Source organism: Adiantum capillus-veneris, chromosome 20 (assembly GCF_014529385.1).
Source record: "Adiantum capillus-veneris isolate H3 chromosome 20, ASM1452938v2, whole genome shotgun sequence".
Classification (NCBI taxonomy): Eukaryota; Viridiplantae; Streptophyta; class Polypodiopsida; order Polypodiales; family Pteridaceae; genus Adiantum; species Adiantum capillus-veneris.
In genome coordinates, this window is record NC_140950.1 from 62,652,564 (window position 1) to 62,673,244 (window position 20,681).

At 40.7% G+C, this 20,681-nt stretch overlaps 1 protein-coding gene across 1 annotated transcript in view; it reads left to right on the forward strand.

The window, feature by feature from the left end:
* Positions 1 to 13,535: 13,535 nt before the first annotated feature.
* The window catches only part of LOC147432606 (uncharacterized), a 42,327-nt gene continuing 35,181 nt past the window's right edge, over positions 13,536 to 20,681 (forward strand). Inside the window, exon 1 of the mRNA XM_086492480.1 lies at positions 13,536 to 13,908. Within this exon, the coding sequence (XP_086348606.1) occupies positions 13,575 to 13,908 (334 nt within the window). The 5' untranslated portion in view covers positions 13,536 to 13,574. The remainder of the gene's footprint in view (positions 13,909 to 20,681) is intronic.

Sequence of the window (20,681 nt, forward strand, 5' to 3'; positions counted from 1 at the left end):
AGTCAATTAGAGGAGTTTGAGGTGGAATGCTAGCTTGCTGACTACCTCAGTAGAGGGTTCATTCAATATATTTTGTTAGCATGGGCATCTCCCATGTTCTTGATGATGAAAAAGGACGATAGTATACGCATATGTGTAGCTTGCTGACTACCTCAGAGAGGGTTTATCAATATATAGTTCCTCACCATGGACATCTCCCATGCTGTTGATAATGAAAAAGGATGATAGTATGTGCATATGTGTAGACTATCGTGGTTTGATTTCATATAATATTAAGAATAAGTATTTGTTGCAAATAGGTAAATAACTTATTTGATAAACTCACAAATGTCCATATTTTTACAAAAGTAGTCTTGCAGTGAAGGTATCATCATGTAAGGATTAGACTTGTTGATAAACCTAAAACTTCTTTCTGAAGAAGGTTTGGACATTATGAATTTTTGGTTATGCCTTTTGGTTTAACCAATGTGCCTACTACTTTCATGATGTTCATGAATAGTGTTTTGAAGCCGGATCTGGGCAAGTTTGTCATTGGTTTTCTAGATGACATCCTCATCTACAGTGTATCTAAGGAAGAGCACTTGCAACATTTGATGCAGGCATTTGATCTTCTTAGGAAACATACATTATATGTTCAAGAATCCAAACATGATTTTTTGAAACCGAATTCGGGCAAGTTTGTCATTGTTTTTATAGATAACATCCTAGGCACTTACAACATTTGACGCAGGTGATTGATCTTCTTAGGAAACATACATTATATGTTAAAGAATCCAAGTGTGATTTTTTGAAGACTGACATTCACTATTTGGGGCATATGAGTTCTTATGCAAGCCTTCATATGGATCAATCCAAAGCAAAATCCATCCATAAATAGCCTTCTCCTAAAAATTTGGAAGATCTTCAAATTTTCTTAGGATTTGGATGTTTTTATCGCAAGTTTGTTAAAAACTATGCATGAATTGTTATTCCTATGACAGATCAATTGAAAGCCACATCCAACGCATTTCATTTGGGAAAAGATCAACAACAAAGTTTTGATGCACTTAAGGTCACTCTAGCTACTATACCCATATTGGCTATTGTGGATCCAATCAAACCTTCTGTGCTTGAGATAGATGCCAGCAATCAAACTATAGGAGCATTCTTCAAGCGGAAAGTCCAATTTCTTTTGAAAAGCGAGAAAATTTATTCTGCACAACCAAATTACTCTGCTTATGAAAGAGATTTATATGCAATAGTGTACACTCTGAAAAAGTGGCGACATTATTTGTATGGTGCTCAGTTTGAAATATTGTTTGATCTTGAAAGTATAAAATGGTTTACATCAACAATTTGATTTGAAGGATCAAAAGGCTAGGTGGGTTAAGATTATTCAAGAGTATGATGCAAATCTTCAATATCATAAAGGATGATACAATGAGGTAGCTGATGCTCTTAGTCAGATATTTGAGATCAAGTCTTTATTGTTCACGGAACTTAAAAGTGAGTTTTTGGAGTCTCTTAAGGGTAAATGTGAGCATGAAAATACAGCGCGTCAAGGATTTTATCCAAGACCATATGGATATGCTGCAAATTTATCGGCAAAATGTTTGTGACAGGCATAGGAGAGATACAAGAAGTATGCTAAAGAGAACCATCAGCAAGTCACTTGGAAGGTGAAGAGGTATTTTTACGTATTCTAGAGCATTCATAACATCTCAAAATTAGTCCCACACCTAAGTTATCTCCTAAATATTATGGCCCGTCCAAAATACTCAAGAAAGTTGGAGAATTGGCCTATAAATTTCTTTACTTGCACTCTCTCACAATCATCTGGTTTTCCATGTAATTTGTTTACATAAACGTTTACGTGGGACGACAATGTAATTGATGACCAAGTTTTGGTTGATTTATTTAAACCTCCCACCTAGTTGCATGAACCGAGTGCATTCTTGACTATCATGATTTACATACTCGTCATCATGTGCATCGCCAACAAGCATTAGTTGAGTGGAACTATAGACCTGAGAAGGTACCACCTAGGAAAGCATCAGTGTTCTTAAGAAGAAATAAACCACTTTTGTTTCAAGGGCAGAAAGGCTTCTCCACGAGGGGAGTAATCTAAGGCTAAGGGTCGGGCACAACCCAATGGGGAACCACTAGCCTGCCTATAAGTACAAGCAGGGATGGCTAGGTGGAGGATATAGTTTCTTACCCTTGAGCTCTTCAGTAAATATAGCTAAAAGTACCATCGAAGATCACCTTTGTGTATGTTTGGGATATTGTTTTTACCAAACACTTTCACCACTTTTGAGCAGTAAAAGTCTTGGGAATTGTTAGGTGCAGCTTTATGGTTAGTGGAGCCTATGAGGAGCCATGGTGAAGGGAAGGATGTGCAGAGGAGAACGACGAGAGAGAGAGAGAGAGAGAGAGAGAGAGAGAGAGAGAGAGAGAGAGAGAGAGAGAGAGAGAGAGAGAGAGAGAGAGAGAGAGAGAGAGAGAGAAGCAGATTGACAAGCTAAAAACAATGCTATGAAATTTTGATTATATTATGAACCTCTCTTACATGATATATATAAAGAAACTAAAGTTGTTGCATGCACCTAAGAAAGGATTGGTGCATAACGCAACGTAAAAAATTGGATGATATGGCTATTAAATGCATTTTTGTTGGTTACATTACTAAAAACAAAGGTTACAAGTTATACCATCCGCAAAAAAAATGTATGGTGGTGTCACAAGATGTTGTGTTTGTGGAAGATTCTGTTTAGCCTTTGTTGTCATGTACTAGAGATAGTAACATAAGCTCACATGACATTTATGACAATTAAGTGCCTCTTTTTAATGGCAAAAACTTAAATGTAAATTTCAATGAGGCAAATATACAACCGGTGGGTGTTTTTGAAAATGCTATGGACTGGCCTATTTCTGATGCAGATGTACATGGTGTACTTGGTGTGGAAAGGGTTGAGAATTGAGCAGGCTAGAGGTATGCCAAAATGGCTGGTGCATACTTTATGTGACAGTAAATTGGATGCACCTATGTCTAGTGGCAATTGTTCAGGTTCTCGCCATGCATCTTCTACGTCAGATTGTTATGTGTTAGTTGTTTCTAGGTTATGTGATGTCGAGGAACCTCTGTCTTTTGATGAAGCACAAAATTCTAAAAATTCGATGGCTGACATGCAATTAGAACATGATGCACTTATAGAAAAAATCACACATAGACTTTATGCAATTTGCCTCCTAGTAAAAAGGCCATTGGTACAAAGTGGGTTTATAAGCTGAAACGTAAGGCGAATGGTGAGATTGATCGCTCTAAGGCTTGACTTGTTGCAAAAGCTTATGCACAACAGAAAGGCATAGATTATGAAGAGACTTGTGCACCCACTTGTCGTATGCCTACTATGCATTTTCTATGTGCGTTGGCACCTCACTTTGGATGGGATGTACATCAATTAGACATTTTTACTTCTTTCTTGAATGGTGAGATATTTAACGAAGTTTATGTAACGCAGCCTCGTGCTTTTGTCATAAAAAGACAAGAAGATAAAGTGTGCAAACGTAAGAAAGCTTTGTATGGGTTGAAGCAATCTCCTCGTGCTTGGTACGAGAAAGTTGACACTCATTTGGTTAACTGAGGCTTTCGTAAGAGTCCAACAGAAAGAACTTTGTATGTAAAGCGTGAGGGTGATGCACTTCTCATCGTTCTTCTTTATGTTGATGATTTGCTAACTGGACTAAATGAGACACATATTGCCGAATTAATGGTTGATCTAAATGCTACTTTCAAGATGAAATTTTTGGGACTGTAGCATCATTACTTGGGCATACAATTTAAGCAATGTGATGGTGGTATTGCCTTATGTCAAACAAGCTTCATAGAGACATTGCTATGTAAATTTGGACTTGAGGACCGCAAAACTATTGCTACTCCCATGGAAACATGTTTAAAATTGAGTCTTCATGATGTTGGTGATCCTGTCAATGTCACTCTTTATCAAACTATTGTCGGATGCCTTATTTATGTATGCAATATGAGGCCATATATTCAGTTTGCAATCTCACAGGTTAGCAAATTTATGCATAGCCCAAAGTTTAAGCATTGGCAATTTATCAAGAGGGATTTTTTCTAATTGAGTGGCACTTTACATCTTGGCTTGTTTTATCCCAAGGGGGGATCATTGTCACCAGATTTACATACTTTTTTAGACTCAGATTGGGCTAGTTATTATATGACACGCGAGTGTCCACGAGTGGTTTTTGTTTCATGCTTGGCACAACATGCATATCATGGTTGAGCAAGAAGCAACCTATTGTGGCCACTTCCAATTGTGAGGTTGAGTACATGGCAATCTTCGTAGCTACGATTGAGTGTGTATGGCTCAAATGCCTTATGGCTGATTTGGGTGTTGGACATGACACTGCCAACATCATCTACACAGACAGTTAGAGCGGGAACCCAGTTTTTCATGCTTGCACAAAGCACATTGAGGTACATTACCACAATGTCAAAGAGAGCAAGATAGATCAGCTTGTATTATGTGCCAACATAGGACAACCTTGCATATCTATTCACAAAGGCATTGCCTCGTGATAAGTTTGAAGCTTTCTGTAAAGCTTTGGGATTACTCCCCTTTGTGGATTGATCATATCCTTAGGGCATGGCACTTCCCTTTACACTAGGTGATAGATATCATTCACCACATCACTCCCAGGGGGAATTTGTTACAATACATATACGATAATGATGCATGTGAACACACTTAGGACCGCCAGAGCATTTTTCCCCCACCTAGGAGGTTTTTTCCCATGTGCATTCTATATGCTCACATCCTTCTAGGGATGACTTATCTTTCATTTTGTGCACTAAGCAATATACTCTTTGTTGTGTGCCTTGAGCTTCTTCATCTTCTCCAAGCTCTGTGTGCAACCCTATTTCCAACATCATAGCTATATAAGCATTTCAACCTTCCTTGGACTCCTAACATGAACTTTAATCAGTTTTTGCACCCTGACCCAGATCAGGCTGCTCCAATTCAGCTTTCTTCACTTTAGATTTCTCATGAATTTCACCATCCACCATTTCTTCATCAAGTTTACTCTCCTTTGCCTTCTCATCCTTTCCACTAACTTCTGCATTTGCTTTATCTTGCACACTTGTTGTCTCCTGCAACTTCTCGATAGCAACCACCTGCTGTGATTTCCTTTGCTCATTTGTTTTCGTTTTTCAAGCTTCTGACTAATTCATAGCATTCTTCTAATCATGCATCTACTGAATCTCTGGGCTTGAAAACTTTACTACACCTACTTCACTATATTCTGCCTTTTCCTTCAACAACTCCATCTGCAGCTTCAGCTATATATTTTCTTGCTTCAACTTCTCCACCATATCAGAAAGTCCCTCGCTCTCTTTTAACTAGTCAAACTCCTCCTTTGTTATAAACCCCTCTCCCATTTTTGCATATGGTTTAACAACCATATCCTCCACATTGTTTCTGATTATCTGCCAAACTTGTCTTCATGTTTTAAGCACTTATTCCTTCATCAAATCCACTTCAACATCAATTAACAAAACACCTTGCAATTCCACATCTTCATTTTCTAGCACCTTTTTCTCCATCATCAATAATGGCTCCATGCTTCTCTTAAGCACCTTGTTCTATGCTAATAATGCACCGTTGGCATCTCCCAATACCTCTAACTTTGCAACTAGTAATGCCTTGATCTCATTTGTCTACTCTTCAAACTGCTCAACTGACTTCCTAATCTTCAAGCTTTTCTTCATCTCTTCTCTGAACTACAATTGTAAATTCTGTATTTTTGACTCATGTTCCTCCTCCATTTGTTTTTCCTTGTGCTTCCACTCACTATACTTTTGTACTTCCACGGTATGTACTTCCAACAATTCCATCTGCTGAGATTGGATAACTGCAGCTTGTTTCACCACATGAGCACCTATTTCATAACATAGTCCATGGCCATTGTTGAAGTCATCAGAGATTTGGACATCTGTTCTCTCCATTTATTTCTAGATTTAGATTGCTTGGCCTATTCTTCTGCCACATCTTCTTTGTTGCAACCAACAACAACATTTTTTTCTTCATGAAATGGCAGCTTTTTCCTAGTTGAAAACTTCACAGTGTCACCTAGTTTTGGTAAAGACTATGAATCTTTTACCGAGGATACCTGAAAAACATCATCATCAGTTACATGTACATGGTGCATTTTTCTCCTCTTTTTCTTTGTACTATCCAAATTCCCTTGCATCATCTCTGCAAATGACTTTTTCTAACCCCCTGCTAGTTTTGGTGTAGTTGCTTTTAGTGTCTGTCTTTTTGAACCCTGCTCTTCAACATTAATAACCTGCAAAGGCAATGGAACAGCTACTGTAGGAGAAAATAAGGTTTGCAAATAAGTTCCAATCTTGCATCTATTCACTGACTTCCTCTTATCTTTCAACTTTACATGTGACTTCAACTTCTCATACAAGTATCATGCCCCATTCATTGGATACCCCTTCTTTACTGCTTTGAGTGGACTATAAGCTTCCTTTGACATATAGTCAAATTTTATCAAGTGATGACACATTCTCTCCATATACCACCTCAGTTGTGCTCTTTTAGTGCTCTTGAGCTGGTAATGACATCTATTTGTAGTTGGCACACCAAACTCTTTTCTTGTTTCTTTATCAAAAATGACATCCACTCTATAGCCACCAAGTCTCAACTTAAAGGCTGTTGCAACCAAAACGTCTGAAATCTGCTGGTCGTTAATGTTTCTCCCTTGCATCATTTCCACATACTCCAATAAGGCATTAGCATTAATGTTCTAGTATCATTCCTCCCAAGAACAATTTGCAAATTCCCAGAACCCTATATGATTAATCCATACCTGGGTATCTAACTGTGTCGAATCCAGGCCATGCCTAGACTCGTATATTGATTGTCTGCAGCCTCGAGTACCTTCCTTGTAGTGGCCTCCTCCATTGCTTGGACCTTAGGTTCTTCATCTACCTCTATGTGACTGATTTGCGCCATCACTGATAGAGCTGCAAGCGAGGTGAAGTACACCACAAAAGCATGCACGTAGCCTTGTGAGAGACCTTCGATTCCAATTGAGCAACCTATGCATGCAAAGCGTTAAGCTTTTTGATTCGCTCGTGCTACATGGCACTTACGTGAAAATTTTCAACCTCACAGTGTGTGTTGGGTACCTATAGGGATGCAAAGTACTTATCTTACCCAAAATCTTTGACACTTGTGCAAAAACCTGCCAATTTATTCCATTTTGTACCATTCTTGGAGTAGTGACCCTCATTTTGATAAACTTCTTTTCAAAATGGTGTCCCATTTTCTCCCTTAATTGATATCAAATCTTGATTAGGGCACCTCCTAAAAGTGTGTGATCTCGCATCACATTTGTGAAAACTTCCAAATTTCCAAATCATTTACCTAGTATTTCTGAATGTAGGTTGCTTATGATGCACCAACCAACTGTTTTTTTGATTCCAACTTCTCTGATATGCTCTCTTCTCTCTTGATCCACACTGTTTTGCAATCAAGCAATTGGATCTCACTATAACCTTTTCCTTTGGAACAATATCAAGAATGGGAGGTTTTCCAAAAAACTTCTTTAATCTGAACCCATTCACATGTTTTTCCACACTTATTCCATACACATCCTGCAACTTGAATGTTCCTTGACCAAGGTCTTCAACAATTTTGAATGGTCCAATGTATCTAAGTTTCAACTTTCCATGTTGTGTGCTTAACCTAGAATTATGCAATATCACCCAATTATTGATTGCAAACACTTTAAACTAAATATTTCTATTCACCCAAGCTTGTCTCCTTCTTTGCATCACTTCAACAATATATGCACTCACATTCCTATCTTCTTTCAATTGCAATAAATATCTTTGTTTATGCTGAACGGACTGCTTAGGTGACAACCTATTCTATAATGCAATCCTTAAACTAGGGACTACAAATTCCATTGGTACTACAACTTCCAACCCATACACAAGTTTGAATGGTGTCATGCATGTAGTTACCTTATATGTTTTTTGTATGGCCACGAAGCTGAATCCAACTTGGTATCCCAATCAATTCTATTTTCTAACACTATCTTCTCCAAAATAATAATCAACACTTTGTTATAACTCTCTACCTGCCCATTTTCTTAAGGATGATAAGTAGTTGATTTCTTATGCAAAATCATGTGTGTCTGAGTCAACTCCTTAATGACATGATTCTAAACATGACCTCCCTAATCACTGACCAACTCAATGGGACATCCAAATCTAGTCATGATATTTTTGTACAAAAGTTTAGCTATTGATTTAGTTGAATTATATTTCAAGGCTACAACTTCTACCCACTTAGTATAGTAATCAATGATACCAAAATATACATGTTCCTTGTATTCTTGGCCTTTGGTTTGATTGGTCCCACAAAGTCCAATGCCTATTTTTGAAATGGTTGCAATGGTAACATAGGGTTCAAAGGCATCTTGTCTAAATTGGAAGGCCTTCCTTCCCTTAATGGAACATCCTTTTTTGTCAAATGACTCAATGGTACACTAATATCTAAAAGATACCTTAAGACGCTTCCATGAAACTTTATTTCTCCCATAAACCTGCTCAATTGCTTTAGATTTTCAGGAACTAGAACTTTTTGAATATCCTCAACCTTCTTTGGATCAATGACTACTCCATCCTTTGATATAATGAACCCCAACAATGTTCCCTTTGTTACTGCAATAGCTGACTTATAAGGGTTTAAAGACAATTTGGATCTTCTACATCTTTCAAAGCACTTTCTAAGATGCTCCAAATGCGTTGATTTCTTTCCAAACACATTGAAATCATCCAAAAATGAATTAAAAAATGGTTAAAATACCTTTGCTTTAGTCTCTAAAAATTACGAAGGTCCATTCTTCAAGCCAAAACTCATCAATGTGTAGACAAATGCTCCCTATGGTATATTGTGGAAAGAATTAGAGGTTTTTGGTAAAAATTAGAGTCTAGGATGCCATAGGTTAAAAAATTGGGTCCCTTGTAGAAGTGGATGTCTAGGATTGTGGCTTGGTTGGTAGAAATGGAGGGGGTAATTTTGATGTGTTCAAGCAAAAGCCCAGCATAGGTGTTGAGGGCGAGTGTTAAAGATTCGATAGGGCCTATCCATACTCCAAAGGCATCATCTATGAATCTTTTGAAATATGCCAGGTTTGGGTCATTAACAAGTGGGGATTGTGATTCTAGGTGGCAAAGGAAAAGACAAGCATAGACCATGGCAAAATTGGGTCCCATAGTTGTGCCCTTGATTTGCTTGAAAACTTTGTTTTTGAAATTGATGATGAGGGCAGAAAGAGAGACGATGAAGTTGGTCTTTGGAGGATCGAAATGTGGTCCGACAAGTCTTCATCAGTGATGAGTTCACCACCTCCCCCTATACAAAGACAGTTGCAGGGATTTTGTGCAAGGATAAGGCAGAGGATCTTGAGTTCTGGAAGAAGCTCAAGAGTCTAGACACACAGGTAAAATCGGTGGTTCATTTGCTTCAAGTTCTGGATGGCATGGATCCTTGCATTGGCTAGGTTTATGAGGCAATGGACCGCATGATCAAGCAGCTTGCACATTTTAAGCCGAAAGTAGAGCAATATGAGGAGATCCATGCACTTTGTAGCTCGAGGTGGAATTCATATGCCTCTCCTTTACACGGGGCAACATACATGGTGGATCCAGAGTTCCAAGGTTCAGGCAAGACACAAATAGAGAAGTCATGAACCAATCCACAGAGATTTTCTAATTCGATTATACCCTGAAAATCCATCTAAGAAACTGTACATTTCATGACTAGCTATTGCATCCAATTATATATCAGGTAAATGGTAATGAAAAGGATATGATATAGTAGCTGCATTCAACTTCCTATAATAAACACAAACCCTCAATTTACCATTCTTTTCTAGCACTATGACAATGGGTGACAACCATGTTGCTTCATGAATGAGCTTAATACGTCCTACTTGTAGTAATTTGTCAAGTTCCTCCTTCACCTGCTTTGCATAATTTGAGTTCATCGTGTATCTTTGTTGTATTACATGCACTGGGTATTTTTTTCAAATTCATTTTGAAGAACCCAAACACATATTTGAACTCAATCAACAATTGCTTTAGAGCATTCAATTTTTTTGCAGCCATAGTCTTCCCTATAGGGTCATCAGTAATCTTCAATGCCAAGTTTGAGTTTTTGAAGTTCTTCTTTTAAAATCTTTGCCGATTTGGATTTTTTCTCCTCACATCTTTGCTCTACTACAATAATAGCTTCAGCCCCTTCTCTCTCCTTTTGCAACTCCTATTCTCCCAATTGCTTCTTTTCCAAGGCTGAAAATTCAATTTTAGTTAACATTACCTATTTTGATGTTGCTCCTGAATCCTCTACTTGCATCCTTAACACTGTCATCACATTAATGTCAAACACAGGCTCCACTATTGGATTAGCCAACAAGAACTCTTCCTCCTCCAAATCCTCACTTCAGCTGCTCAATTTATTGCTTGTGCCCACAAACGTCTTATGTGATTGCTGCGACTTAACCTCTTGAACCATTGGCAACTTGATTTCCTTCTTTCCCTGTTGAATTCTTACTTCATTGGATCCCCAATTTAGCTGTTCTAAACCAAGGTCTTCCTAATAACATAAGATAGGAGTCATTTCAAACTCCATATCCAACACAATCCTATTCACTCCAAAAGTCAAGCCAGCTACCACAATTTTTTTATCTTTCAAAATACCCATTGGCTGCAATCTCCTTTGATCAGCCATCTTTACGCAAGTGCTAACTTAGGAGCTCCCAGTTTATAACATACAGAGGTTGGTATAATATTAACTCCTTAACCCCCGTCAAGGAGTACTTCCTGAAATCGTCTTCCTGAAACTCCACTCTAATGGTTGGTACTTGAAATGGGGCAGGTGACAACTTAGGAGCTCCTGCTTTATAGCATACAGAGGTTTGTATAATATTAACTCCTAAACCCCCATCAAGGAGTACTTCCTAAACTCGTCTTCCTAAAACTCCACTCTAATGGTTGGTACTTTAAAATCCACTTCATCTAGTGATATCTTTTCAGCTGCTGCAACAGATGCTATATCCACCTTATGATTACCATTCAATTTTTTCTCTTGGAATCTCTTAAAAATGTGTTCTTTGAAATTAGGAATCACTTGCAATGATTGCTTGAGTGGAATCTGCACATGAGCCAACAACAAATCTTCCCATAATTTACTTGAAGAATTTCCCTCCACAACTGGTACTCTTGATTGGACATTCCAATTTTCTTCATGTTCTTGATCTGGTTCTTTAATACTTGGAGATAACTCCTGCAATTTATTAACCACTTTGTTCCTAATCTCCTCTTGGTCTTTCCAAAAGGACCGAACCTCTTTGATGTGGAATTTCTTCAATCATAATACAGTTGGAACAATCACATTCAACTCCTGTAACAAATTATGATTCTACAACTTTTCCCTTCTTCAGGAATCTTTGCATTTCCCGATCTTTGCTGCACTCAGGAGATTGAACAATATCTATGAGCACTACATTACTTAATATGAATGCTTGAGAAGAAGATTCAAGATTTACTTTTGGATTCTTGACTGGCCCACCGTATCTGGTCATAGGCATTCCTCTTTCCTCTCTATATTTGCACCACAACTAACACAATCAGGTCCCACCTTGTGTCCTTCCTTGGTGCAATAGCTGCATTTTATCAGGGCTAGATTGTAAGCAGATCCTTGGCCTTGCCAAGCTGTTCTTGGCATATTCCTATTAAATCTGAAATTCCCTTTGTTTTGATTCACATGAAACACCTAAGTTGCCTGAACCACTTCATTTCTTCTCTTACTCAGAGGATTGGGTTTCTCCTATTCTTAGGGTTATACCAACAAAGTATATTTCTCTTGAGCATAGTCAATTTTAAATGCATTCATAATTTATGAACAATAAACTCTTCCTAATAATTACATGAAATTGTTGAAGAAGTAACAAGTTGTATAATTATAGAGAAAAATATAGAGAATCATGAAAGAAAGGGCTTAATTCCATCTTTGATTGCGCTACCCTAAGACAATGCTATGCTTTAATGGGGACAATAAAAGAGCTTCAATTATTTAGGAAGTTCAATTTTGACTTCTAATCGGGGCCCCTTTCTTTACTCATTTGGGAAGGATATGCCCCAAACATTGGGCCAAAAGTAACCTTTGAGTTGTTCTTAACACATGCAAAGCAAGTGGTTCTCTTCACTTGTGGTCAAACATGGTTGCATTGTGATGCAAGGCCTACACGTGGACAAGGAAAGTCGTGAAAAGATTGTCGTAACAAGATTCTTGTGCTTAGAGATACATGCAATCTCTTTATATGTAAAAGCTTCAATTCTTTCTTATCGTCGCTCTTGTACATGCAATTTCTTCTCTACTTGTGTTCCTCTCATCTTGTCCATCTCCCACAGCCTAGGAGGATAAGCTATCCAACATGTTATTAGCGCCTTGTGCACATCTTCTATAAGTTTCAATTTTTTGCATTGAATAACAATTTGAATTTTTGCAAGAGATTTAGTATCAGCTTCATTCATGACAAATTGTTTATCGAATTACCAAATAACTCAGTTTATCCGCATTACGATTGATCCAATGGTGGTGTCATCAATCCAAACTTTGTCGTTGAAAGTTGATAAGTTTGATGGCTCCAATTTTCACACTTGGCAAGTGAAATTGAAGTTTCATTTAATGCACGATAATTTGCGAAATATTGTCAATAAAATCGAGCAACAATTGACAACTCATGATGCTGAGCTACATTGGCTTACACAGGATAGACCATAACAATCAAGTACTCTTATGTAAAACTTGTCCATATACAACTTATATCTTGTTATTCTGTCACGTACGGGCAATCATACACACATATCATTGTTATGACATTAATTTGGATGACAATCAAATGCATATCATGCATAATATATTTTGTAATTTTTTAATTAGAAGAACTTTTGTAATAAGCTATCCTACCACTTTCGCGTGCGCGCATACACACACTCTCTCTCTCTCTCTGCATCAAATAGTCGATTAAAAGGATTTCAAACATTACAAAATTGATTCTCTTTTAGATGGTCTACTATTGTTTCTCTCTCTCTCTCTCTCTCCCCCCCCCCCCCAAATCTCATTCTTGCGCTCATGATTTTCAGTTTATGACAAACAATCCTGCTTCTTCTATACAATCTCTCTCTTTTCTTTTCTCATACCAAGGTGGATTATAACCAAAGATGTATCGGATTTGTCCCACTGGATGTTAATAGTCTCTCTCCCCCCCCCCCACGCCAACCCCATTGCCCCCCCTTCTCCCGCGCCGCAAGAAAAAAAAACAACCCTTGAAAAGAGCCCCTGGTTTTTGGAGCAAACCAGTGGCTATCAGAGGTCAATCTACAATGATCCGTGTATATATCCATGTAAATAGTTTGGAAAGGTTTGCGATTGTTGAAAGAAAGTTTTAATCACAAACCTTAAAAGGACTGAAAAATGTAGTGTCTAGTCATGGCGGGACTGCTTCCAAATTTGAGGACACCTGCATGCGGAGGACTCTTGACAAGGTGGGTTGCTCTCTGTAGCTTCTCGAAGAGAGGAGTCGCTTTACGGGCTGTCGTCTCTGCAAGAAGGGCACCATATTGCTCTAGCACCGAAGCAGGTAAAGCAGGCTCCATGATGGAGCTCATGTCTGTGGATCGCCAGTTTGAAGAATTCCGTCTCCAGCTCGAAGAATCGGGTGCTGTGCGAGAGAGGCTTCGTGCCATCGTCTCCGAGCTCGACAGTGCTACTCGCCTGATGCAGGCACAGCTTCTTCTTATTCACCATTCTCGCCCTTCCCCAGGTAGCCCTGCTTCCTTTGTGTGTCTTAGCATGCGGGTTTTTTTTACATCAGAAGGTCGGGCCAGAGTGCCGACATAAACCAATGTCAGCAGCTAGAGGAGCACTCACATGTTTGCTGCTTATGCGTGTTTCTGTATATGGGGCTTTTTGCTTAAAGTTGCCAAAATGATGGCAGTGCAGGTGTTCTAACAACCATCTCTGTGAACATAATGGGCAGTTAATTTCAATCTTTTTGCAACACTTTGAAAGTCAATGCATGACCATGTGAAATGCTCACACACCTCACGCGCCTCAAGGCTGCACAGCCTTTGGATGAGGGTTGCAAGACAATGAACTACTGCTCTAAGCAATTATCTTGCATGGGTTTTCTGTTAAAGTTATGGCATCTCAAGCGAATAGCCCAATGTGATCTCAATATTTATTTTGGCTTTGTCAAAGGGCAATTTGCTGAGGGGAGTATATAAGCACACATAGCTCCCATTGTATAAATCATCTGATTGCCCAGTTGGTTGGTTCAATAGTATCTCTTTCGCTCTTTCTCTCTCTCATGTATTCTCCCCATCGCTCTACGCTTCGGCATCGTCGACTTTGATGTGGTATCAGAGCACTCGGCTCATTGATCGCGTGGGAGAAAGCAGCACCGTGGAAAAGAGGAAGATTTTAGGCAGAAAGACCTCTTACAAATTGCGTTTTTTAAAGCTAGAGGGTTGGTGGCGTTTTTTGAAATCATTGACTTTTGTGGCGTTTTAATATATGTTGCCGGAATATGCGTTTGATATGCTACCGTAATCTCTCTTTTCATATGTTGCCGGAATATGCCTTTTGAAACGTTGTCCTTAGAGCTTCTGATTGCCCCCTTGAAGTTGCAATTTTTGATTGCATCTTGAGATGTTGCAAAACTGGAGACCATTTTCGGGCAGCCTACAGAGAGCTTTTTGGAACGCCCTTCATTCAAGCCTGTTTAAGGAGCTGTTTTTTGCAAGCATTTTGATATGCTGCAAGAATTGGAGAGCATTTTGGGGCTCGAGTTTGTGAGTGTTTTGAAATGCTTGGAGAAGGGGGGGTCCTGCTGGATAAAATGCTAGCCCCATTGGCATAAGTGAACCAAAAACAACTCTTGGCTTTGGAGAGTGTATTGAACGGCACTCCGTTGCTTTTGGGGAGAACAATTTTTTTTAATTTGTATGCTTTTCATGTAAATTGCTTTTGGGCCTAGGGCCTTTATAAATGAGGGTGGGCTCTCTTCGACATCTTTGCGGGGGCAAGAGCAGAGCAGAGGTATTTCCAGTGTTGTACAGAAATGAAGCGATATAAAGAAATACCGAACGGGACACTAGGGTTTGGGGCCAGTGCTCTCTTGGGGTGGAAATTTGCGACTTTGTGTCTCATGTGCCGTGCATCTCTTTCAGTTCATTTGTTATTGAAGTGCTTAAAAGTTTGTTCCGTCTGTTCTTTGTCGTTGACACGTGGTGCCTTTGTGTTAGAGTGGTATCAGAGCTCCAGTCGTGTGCTTTTCTCAAAGCATACCGGTCCTACAAAAGAACACACAGAGCACAATGGCTTTTGTGGATTCGGCAGAGTTTGCAATTTCTTCTTGACGAGCTTCGCGACATACTTTCACGACATCCGTTGCAGAATCTTTCGATGCTTCAAAGTTTTCAACAGTTTCTGAATTACATGTTACCCCCCACATGATACCCTCTCCTTCAGCAGGAGAGAGTGCAACAGCCTCTAGCTGGTAGCCTTCTCAACCGTTTTTTTTCGATTGGGTGAGTCTTTAGGAACATGGTGCGTCCATCTGTGCAATCGTCTCTGCCACTGTCGTTGCCATCACCTCCCCCACCACCACCGCCACCTAGGTACAATGGTTGCACCGTATGGATATCCTTAATATCCATATCCGGGATTTTCCCCTAACCAACCGAAGGATTTCAAGGATGGCAGCACGGCAATCAAAATTTTCACTTTTTCTGGAGTGAAAGATCGGAAGAAAGCATTGCAGTTCCTACAACAATTTGACAACATCTAAGCTTTGGGGAATTATACGAAAGAATCAAAGATTTTTGTCACAAACAGGAGGGCACATGAAGAATCAATAAGCTGAATATAAATAGGCTTTCAACCAAAAGAAACGAGGGAGAAGATTGTCACGATATTGCGGACCAGAAGATGGGCTGGTTCCCGGCCTTAAAAGAGAATCTTTATTAGGGAGAATCTTTTCACAAGCACAAGAACCAGAGAAACCCCTCCGTTCTAAATCTTAGACTTGATGGTCGATTGCTTCCCGTGTGGGAAATTCCAAGAGGCGAGCTCTCAATTCCTTTCTCGTCTGCATCTGGAGCGTGAAACTCCACAAATTGTTTGTTTCTGGAATCCCTAAGCGTAGGCTGAGGCCTCCTTGCTCCCTCTTCGCGATGGGAGTACCTGCAAAAAGCACAAACATGAAAATGACAACTCGTGGACAAGCTTTACATACCGCTCCAAGTACGGAAAAGCGACCTTCGCACGATGACTTCACGCGGTCACTTGCAGAATCTCGGCGGCAGGGACTGGTTGTGCTAAGGTTGGCAAGTCTGAGAGGAGAGAAAACACCGGTGATGCTTTTATAGGACTTTGGCGTCGGCAGGAAAGAGATTGGCAGCTGTTTTTAGAGAGAGGAGAGAGAATTTGTGTGTGCTGTTTTCAGTTGTATGGGCAGCGCTTTGTTTTTTAATTTTTATAAGCTTTGCTTTATTTTTATTAAGTGGATGCCTACTTATTAAGTGGGCGGTTGGTCACTTAATAAAAAATGTGAACTTGCTAAAAACTCAATAAAAACTTAGTGAGCTGAAAACCGATGCTACACAACACTTCCCAGGCCTCTAGATGCAATCCTTAAACCCAGATGCTATGCAGACATAGATTCCTCACAGGAAAGCATCTGCTCTCCCGGAAAGCACTTAAAAATATATCGCTTTTTAGAAAAAGCTTCTCATAACCCATCTTTATTATTGTGGTTGTGTCTTTACGTGTAATCCTTTATCCAATTCGGATTTTGTCCCAGACTAATGTCTGATGCTCGTGTCACCTATTATGTGACCATCGGGAATAGCCATTTCCCTATCTCTCCGATCGAACTAACGTTACAACTCCTTCACAATGCTTAATGTCACCCATCATATGACACATCAGAGCTGTCTGTTCCCAATGGCTACAGTTCCTAAGTTTTAGAGTTCAAGTCTAGACATTTATATAACCTAATTTTTGTAAATAGAAATTACTCAAGAAAAAAGAAAATAGTCTATTTAGCAATATCCCTCTGGCTTCTAAACAGTTGTTCTCAACTGTAGTGGTTGTATATATCCTTCCAAAATGTCGAGATAAGATGCTAATTCCTGCTCGCCCATCCACAGCGTCTAAAGTAGAATAATTTTGTAATCTTTTCGGACTTTAGCGGCCGCTTTTGATGATGAATGATCTGCTCCGGTTGGAGTATTTCTTCCGTTTCCTCTACCTCAGGAGGTTCCTCAGCAATAGGGTGACTTAGATGCGGTCCCACATATGGCCGGAGTAAACTAACATGGAAAGCAGTATCTCTGGGCCTTGGAGGGCTAAGGCTATTTCCCAAAGGCCCAAGATTATTGCCCGCAAGTCAAAAATGACCGAACTGTTTGGTAGCCTAGCAGACATTGGTTGTGCTCATGCACAATCAGAGGTATGGAGCTACTCTAAAGTGCCTGGACATGCACGTCCTGCGTACAGGCTCACAAGGGTGCTAGGACACTTCCTAGGCTGTCCTAAACCCTAGAAATAGGAGTTACTGCTTGTCCACATGCACATAGGGTTAGATTTGCATGTCACATCCTCCTTCTTTTGGTGAGGTACTAGTACCGGCGGGCTGCAAGGCTTCCTTGTAGTCCACCAACAACTCTGGGTAATCTATGAAGAAATCTTGTCGATCCACACTGCCTTGTGGGTTCGTCGATCCTTTTACTTCAAAAGGTAGTGTCGTGCTTGTTTCTTTGAGCCATGGCGAAAATGATTCAACAAAATCTGCTCCGGCTCCATGATGTCAGTTTCATCTATGATCTCAGGTTCGTCCTCTTCAGAAATGTTCTTTGTGGGATCTCTGTGACACAACTTCAACCAAGAAACCCGGAAAATGTTGTGCATTGACCATGAGTTAGGCAACCGCAATTTCATAGACACATCATTAATTTGTTTAATGACAAAAATAGACTATACGTCCTAAAAGACAACTTTGGACACTTGCTGGCTCTATGTGCCACGTGGACATGCTTCATCGACTTCTAGAACCAATTTTTAAGTTTTGGAATGCTCTTGCATAACACGTGTTTTGATAGACATTATTACACTTTGGTGGGCATCTGGAATGGCGAGCATGTAAGTCTAGGTTAAAGGAACGTGTAGGTCCAGTTAGTTCGTCAAATGGTTCACCGAGTAGCGAATTGCGGCCTGTGCGCACTCATTTGCACATTTTTCCCAACCTGACCTAAGTTTCCTGACCTAGCCAAAGGTCATATAAAAGGAGCAGCTAGGCCAGCGTTTTTTGGAGCGCTACAGTTCAATCTCAATGTTTTGGACCATAGCAACTCTAGCGTTTTTGGACCAGATCAGCCCCCGCATTTTTGGTCCAGTTCAGCCCGCGCTTGTGGATTTCAGCCCTAGTGCTTACTACACCAGCAGATCAGCCTCAATGTTTTCAGATTTCAGCCCTAGCGCGTTTGTGGATTTCTGCCACTTGCTACACTGGCAGATCAGCCTCAACGTTTCAGATTTCAGCTTTTTGTCACAAGATGGGCACCACGTGCCAATAGAAAAGAACAGACTGAACATACTTTTAGCACTTCAATAAGAACTGAAACTGAAAGAGAGAGAGAGAGAGCACACACGACACGGAGTGGCGGAATTCCACCCCAGAGAGTATTGGCCCCAAACTTTGGCGCCCCTTTCGGTATTTCTTTATATTACTTGAACTCAATACAATGCCGGTACTCGCACTCTGCACTTTCTCATTGAAGCGTGCTAGAGACTGAGCCCTCTGCACTTATTTAAAGGCCCTTGGCCTTGAAAAGCAGTTTACATAAAAAGCTTGAAACTCAAAAGCAACTGGCCCAAAAGCTGGTGCTGAAAATCAGCTAGCGTAAATCACGGAAATCCGTACAGACTGCCACACCAGCACAGTCAGCATGAAATGCGGAAATCCGGATAGGTTACCACGTCAGCAAGTCAACGCAAAATCTGGAATTCCGTATTGGCCTGCCACGTCATCAGGCTCCAATTTTATTTTAATGCCTTTATGTCACTTGGGCCCCATCGGACGGGGTCCCATAAGTGGGTGGGAACTTCTTCCACTTCTTCTTCTTCTATTGCTTTTGCTTCTTAGGGTTTAAAACTTTAAGCCCCTCAGCCGTGATCTGAAGGCTGGCTTTGTTCTTTAGTGGCTTAACACGTCAGCAGTTTGTGACACCCTTTCCCTCGTCGGAACCGGTTCTGATCTGCATACGCGAGCCTCTCCGTTGCGGTCCGTTTAGGGCAGTACATTGAGCCTCTCCTCGGACATTCTTTGGCCGTAATCGAGTGCTCCATTGCTCTCCATCATCGGCATCATCGAGATCTGCATTTTCAGCCCTGCTTTATGCGATAGATTTGCTGTGTTTTGTGTGCCAGATCTGCGTTTTGCAGCCAGCTTTCAGCCCTTCATTCCTCTCACATCGGGAGCACAATATAGCCCCAAATCTACCCCTTGGTGGCCATCCACAATCCCTCATCGAGAAGGTCCAAAGGTGCATCAAATCAACCTCGGAGGTGCCTTGTCTTGAGGAGTTACCGGGGTGACAGTCATCATTCGAGTTAGTAGAGTCTGCATAGCTCCGTAGTTGTCCTCTTTTTTTCGGCCGCTATGCGTTGAGCTTCGTGTGCTTGCTCATGCTCAAGCTCCATAGTTGCCCTCTGTTCTTCACGTTCTCTGTCCATGGCGGCGTGCTGAGCCTCTTGTTGTAGCATCATCTCCATCATAGATTTGACCAAAGTCTCCATAGGATTTGGTGCAATCCGTGGCGTAGATGGGGATGGGGGACGATTTGGAAACTGTCCTCTTGGTGTGGGGACTTCTTCTTCTCCAATTCCACTCTCTTCACCTTCACGCAAAGTATCCATTCCACTCCTGGTGATGACCATGCATTGAGTACTTGGGTATTTAGGGTACTTGAGGTACTTGGGTACTTGGGGTTCTTGCTACTTGGTAATGCTTGCAATCTACGTTTAAGAAGGCTTTTCTCAACTCACTTCCTATGGGTGCACCCTTGGTGTCCTTGCACTCATACCAAGGTTGCTTTTTTCTACCTCATGTTGATTGGCCTGCTGCTCAGTGTAACAGGGAACAGGCGGAACGCAGCCCAAGCGTTCCAAAACGGCGTTCCGGACGAGTCCCATTCCCGAAATGGAGTCGGGAATGGAACGCCGTTCCGGAACGGGGTGTAACTAGAACGGTGTTCCGGAACAGGGGAGAACGTGAGGCGGAATGGTGGAATGGAAGAAAGTAGGCATTTGGGGACAGTTTTGGGGCTGTCTGGGAGTTGATTTGGGACTAAGCGGAATGGAGGTAGCTCAAGCCTTACTTTAGTCGACCGATCCGGCCCCGTTCCCGTTCCAGCCCCCTCGCCTCCTCTTGTAACAAACTTGGACACTCCAAGTCGAGTCTACCGCAACAGCACCAAATAACCACTTCAAAACAGTTCACAGTTCACAATTGATTCACACTAGCCTGGCGGA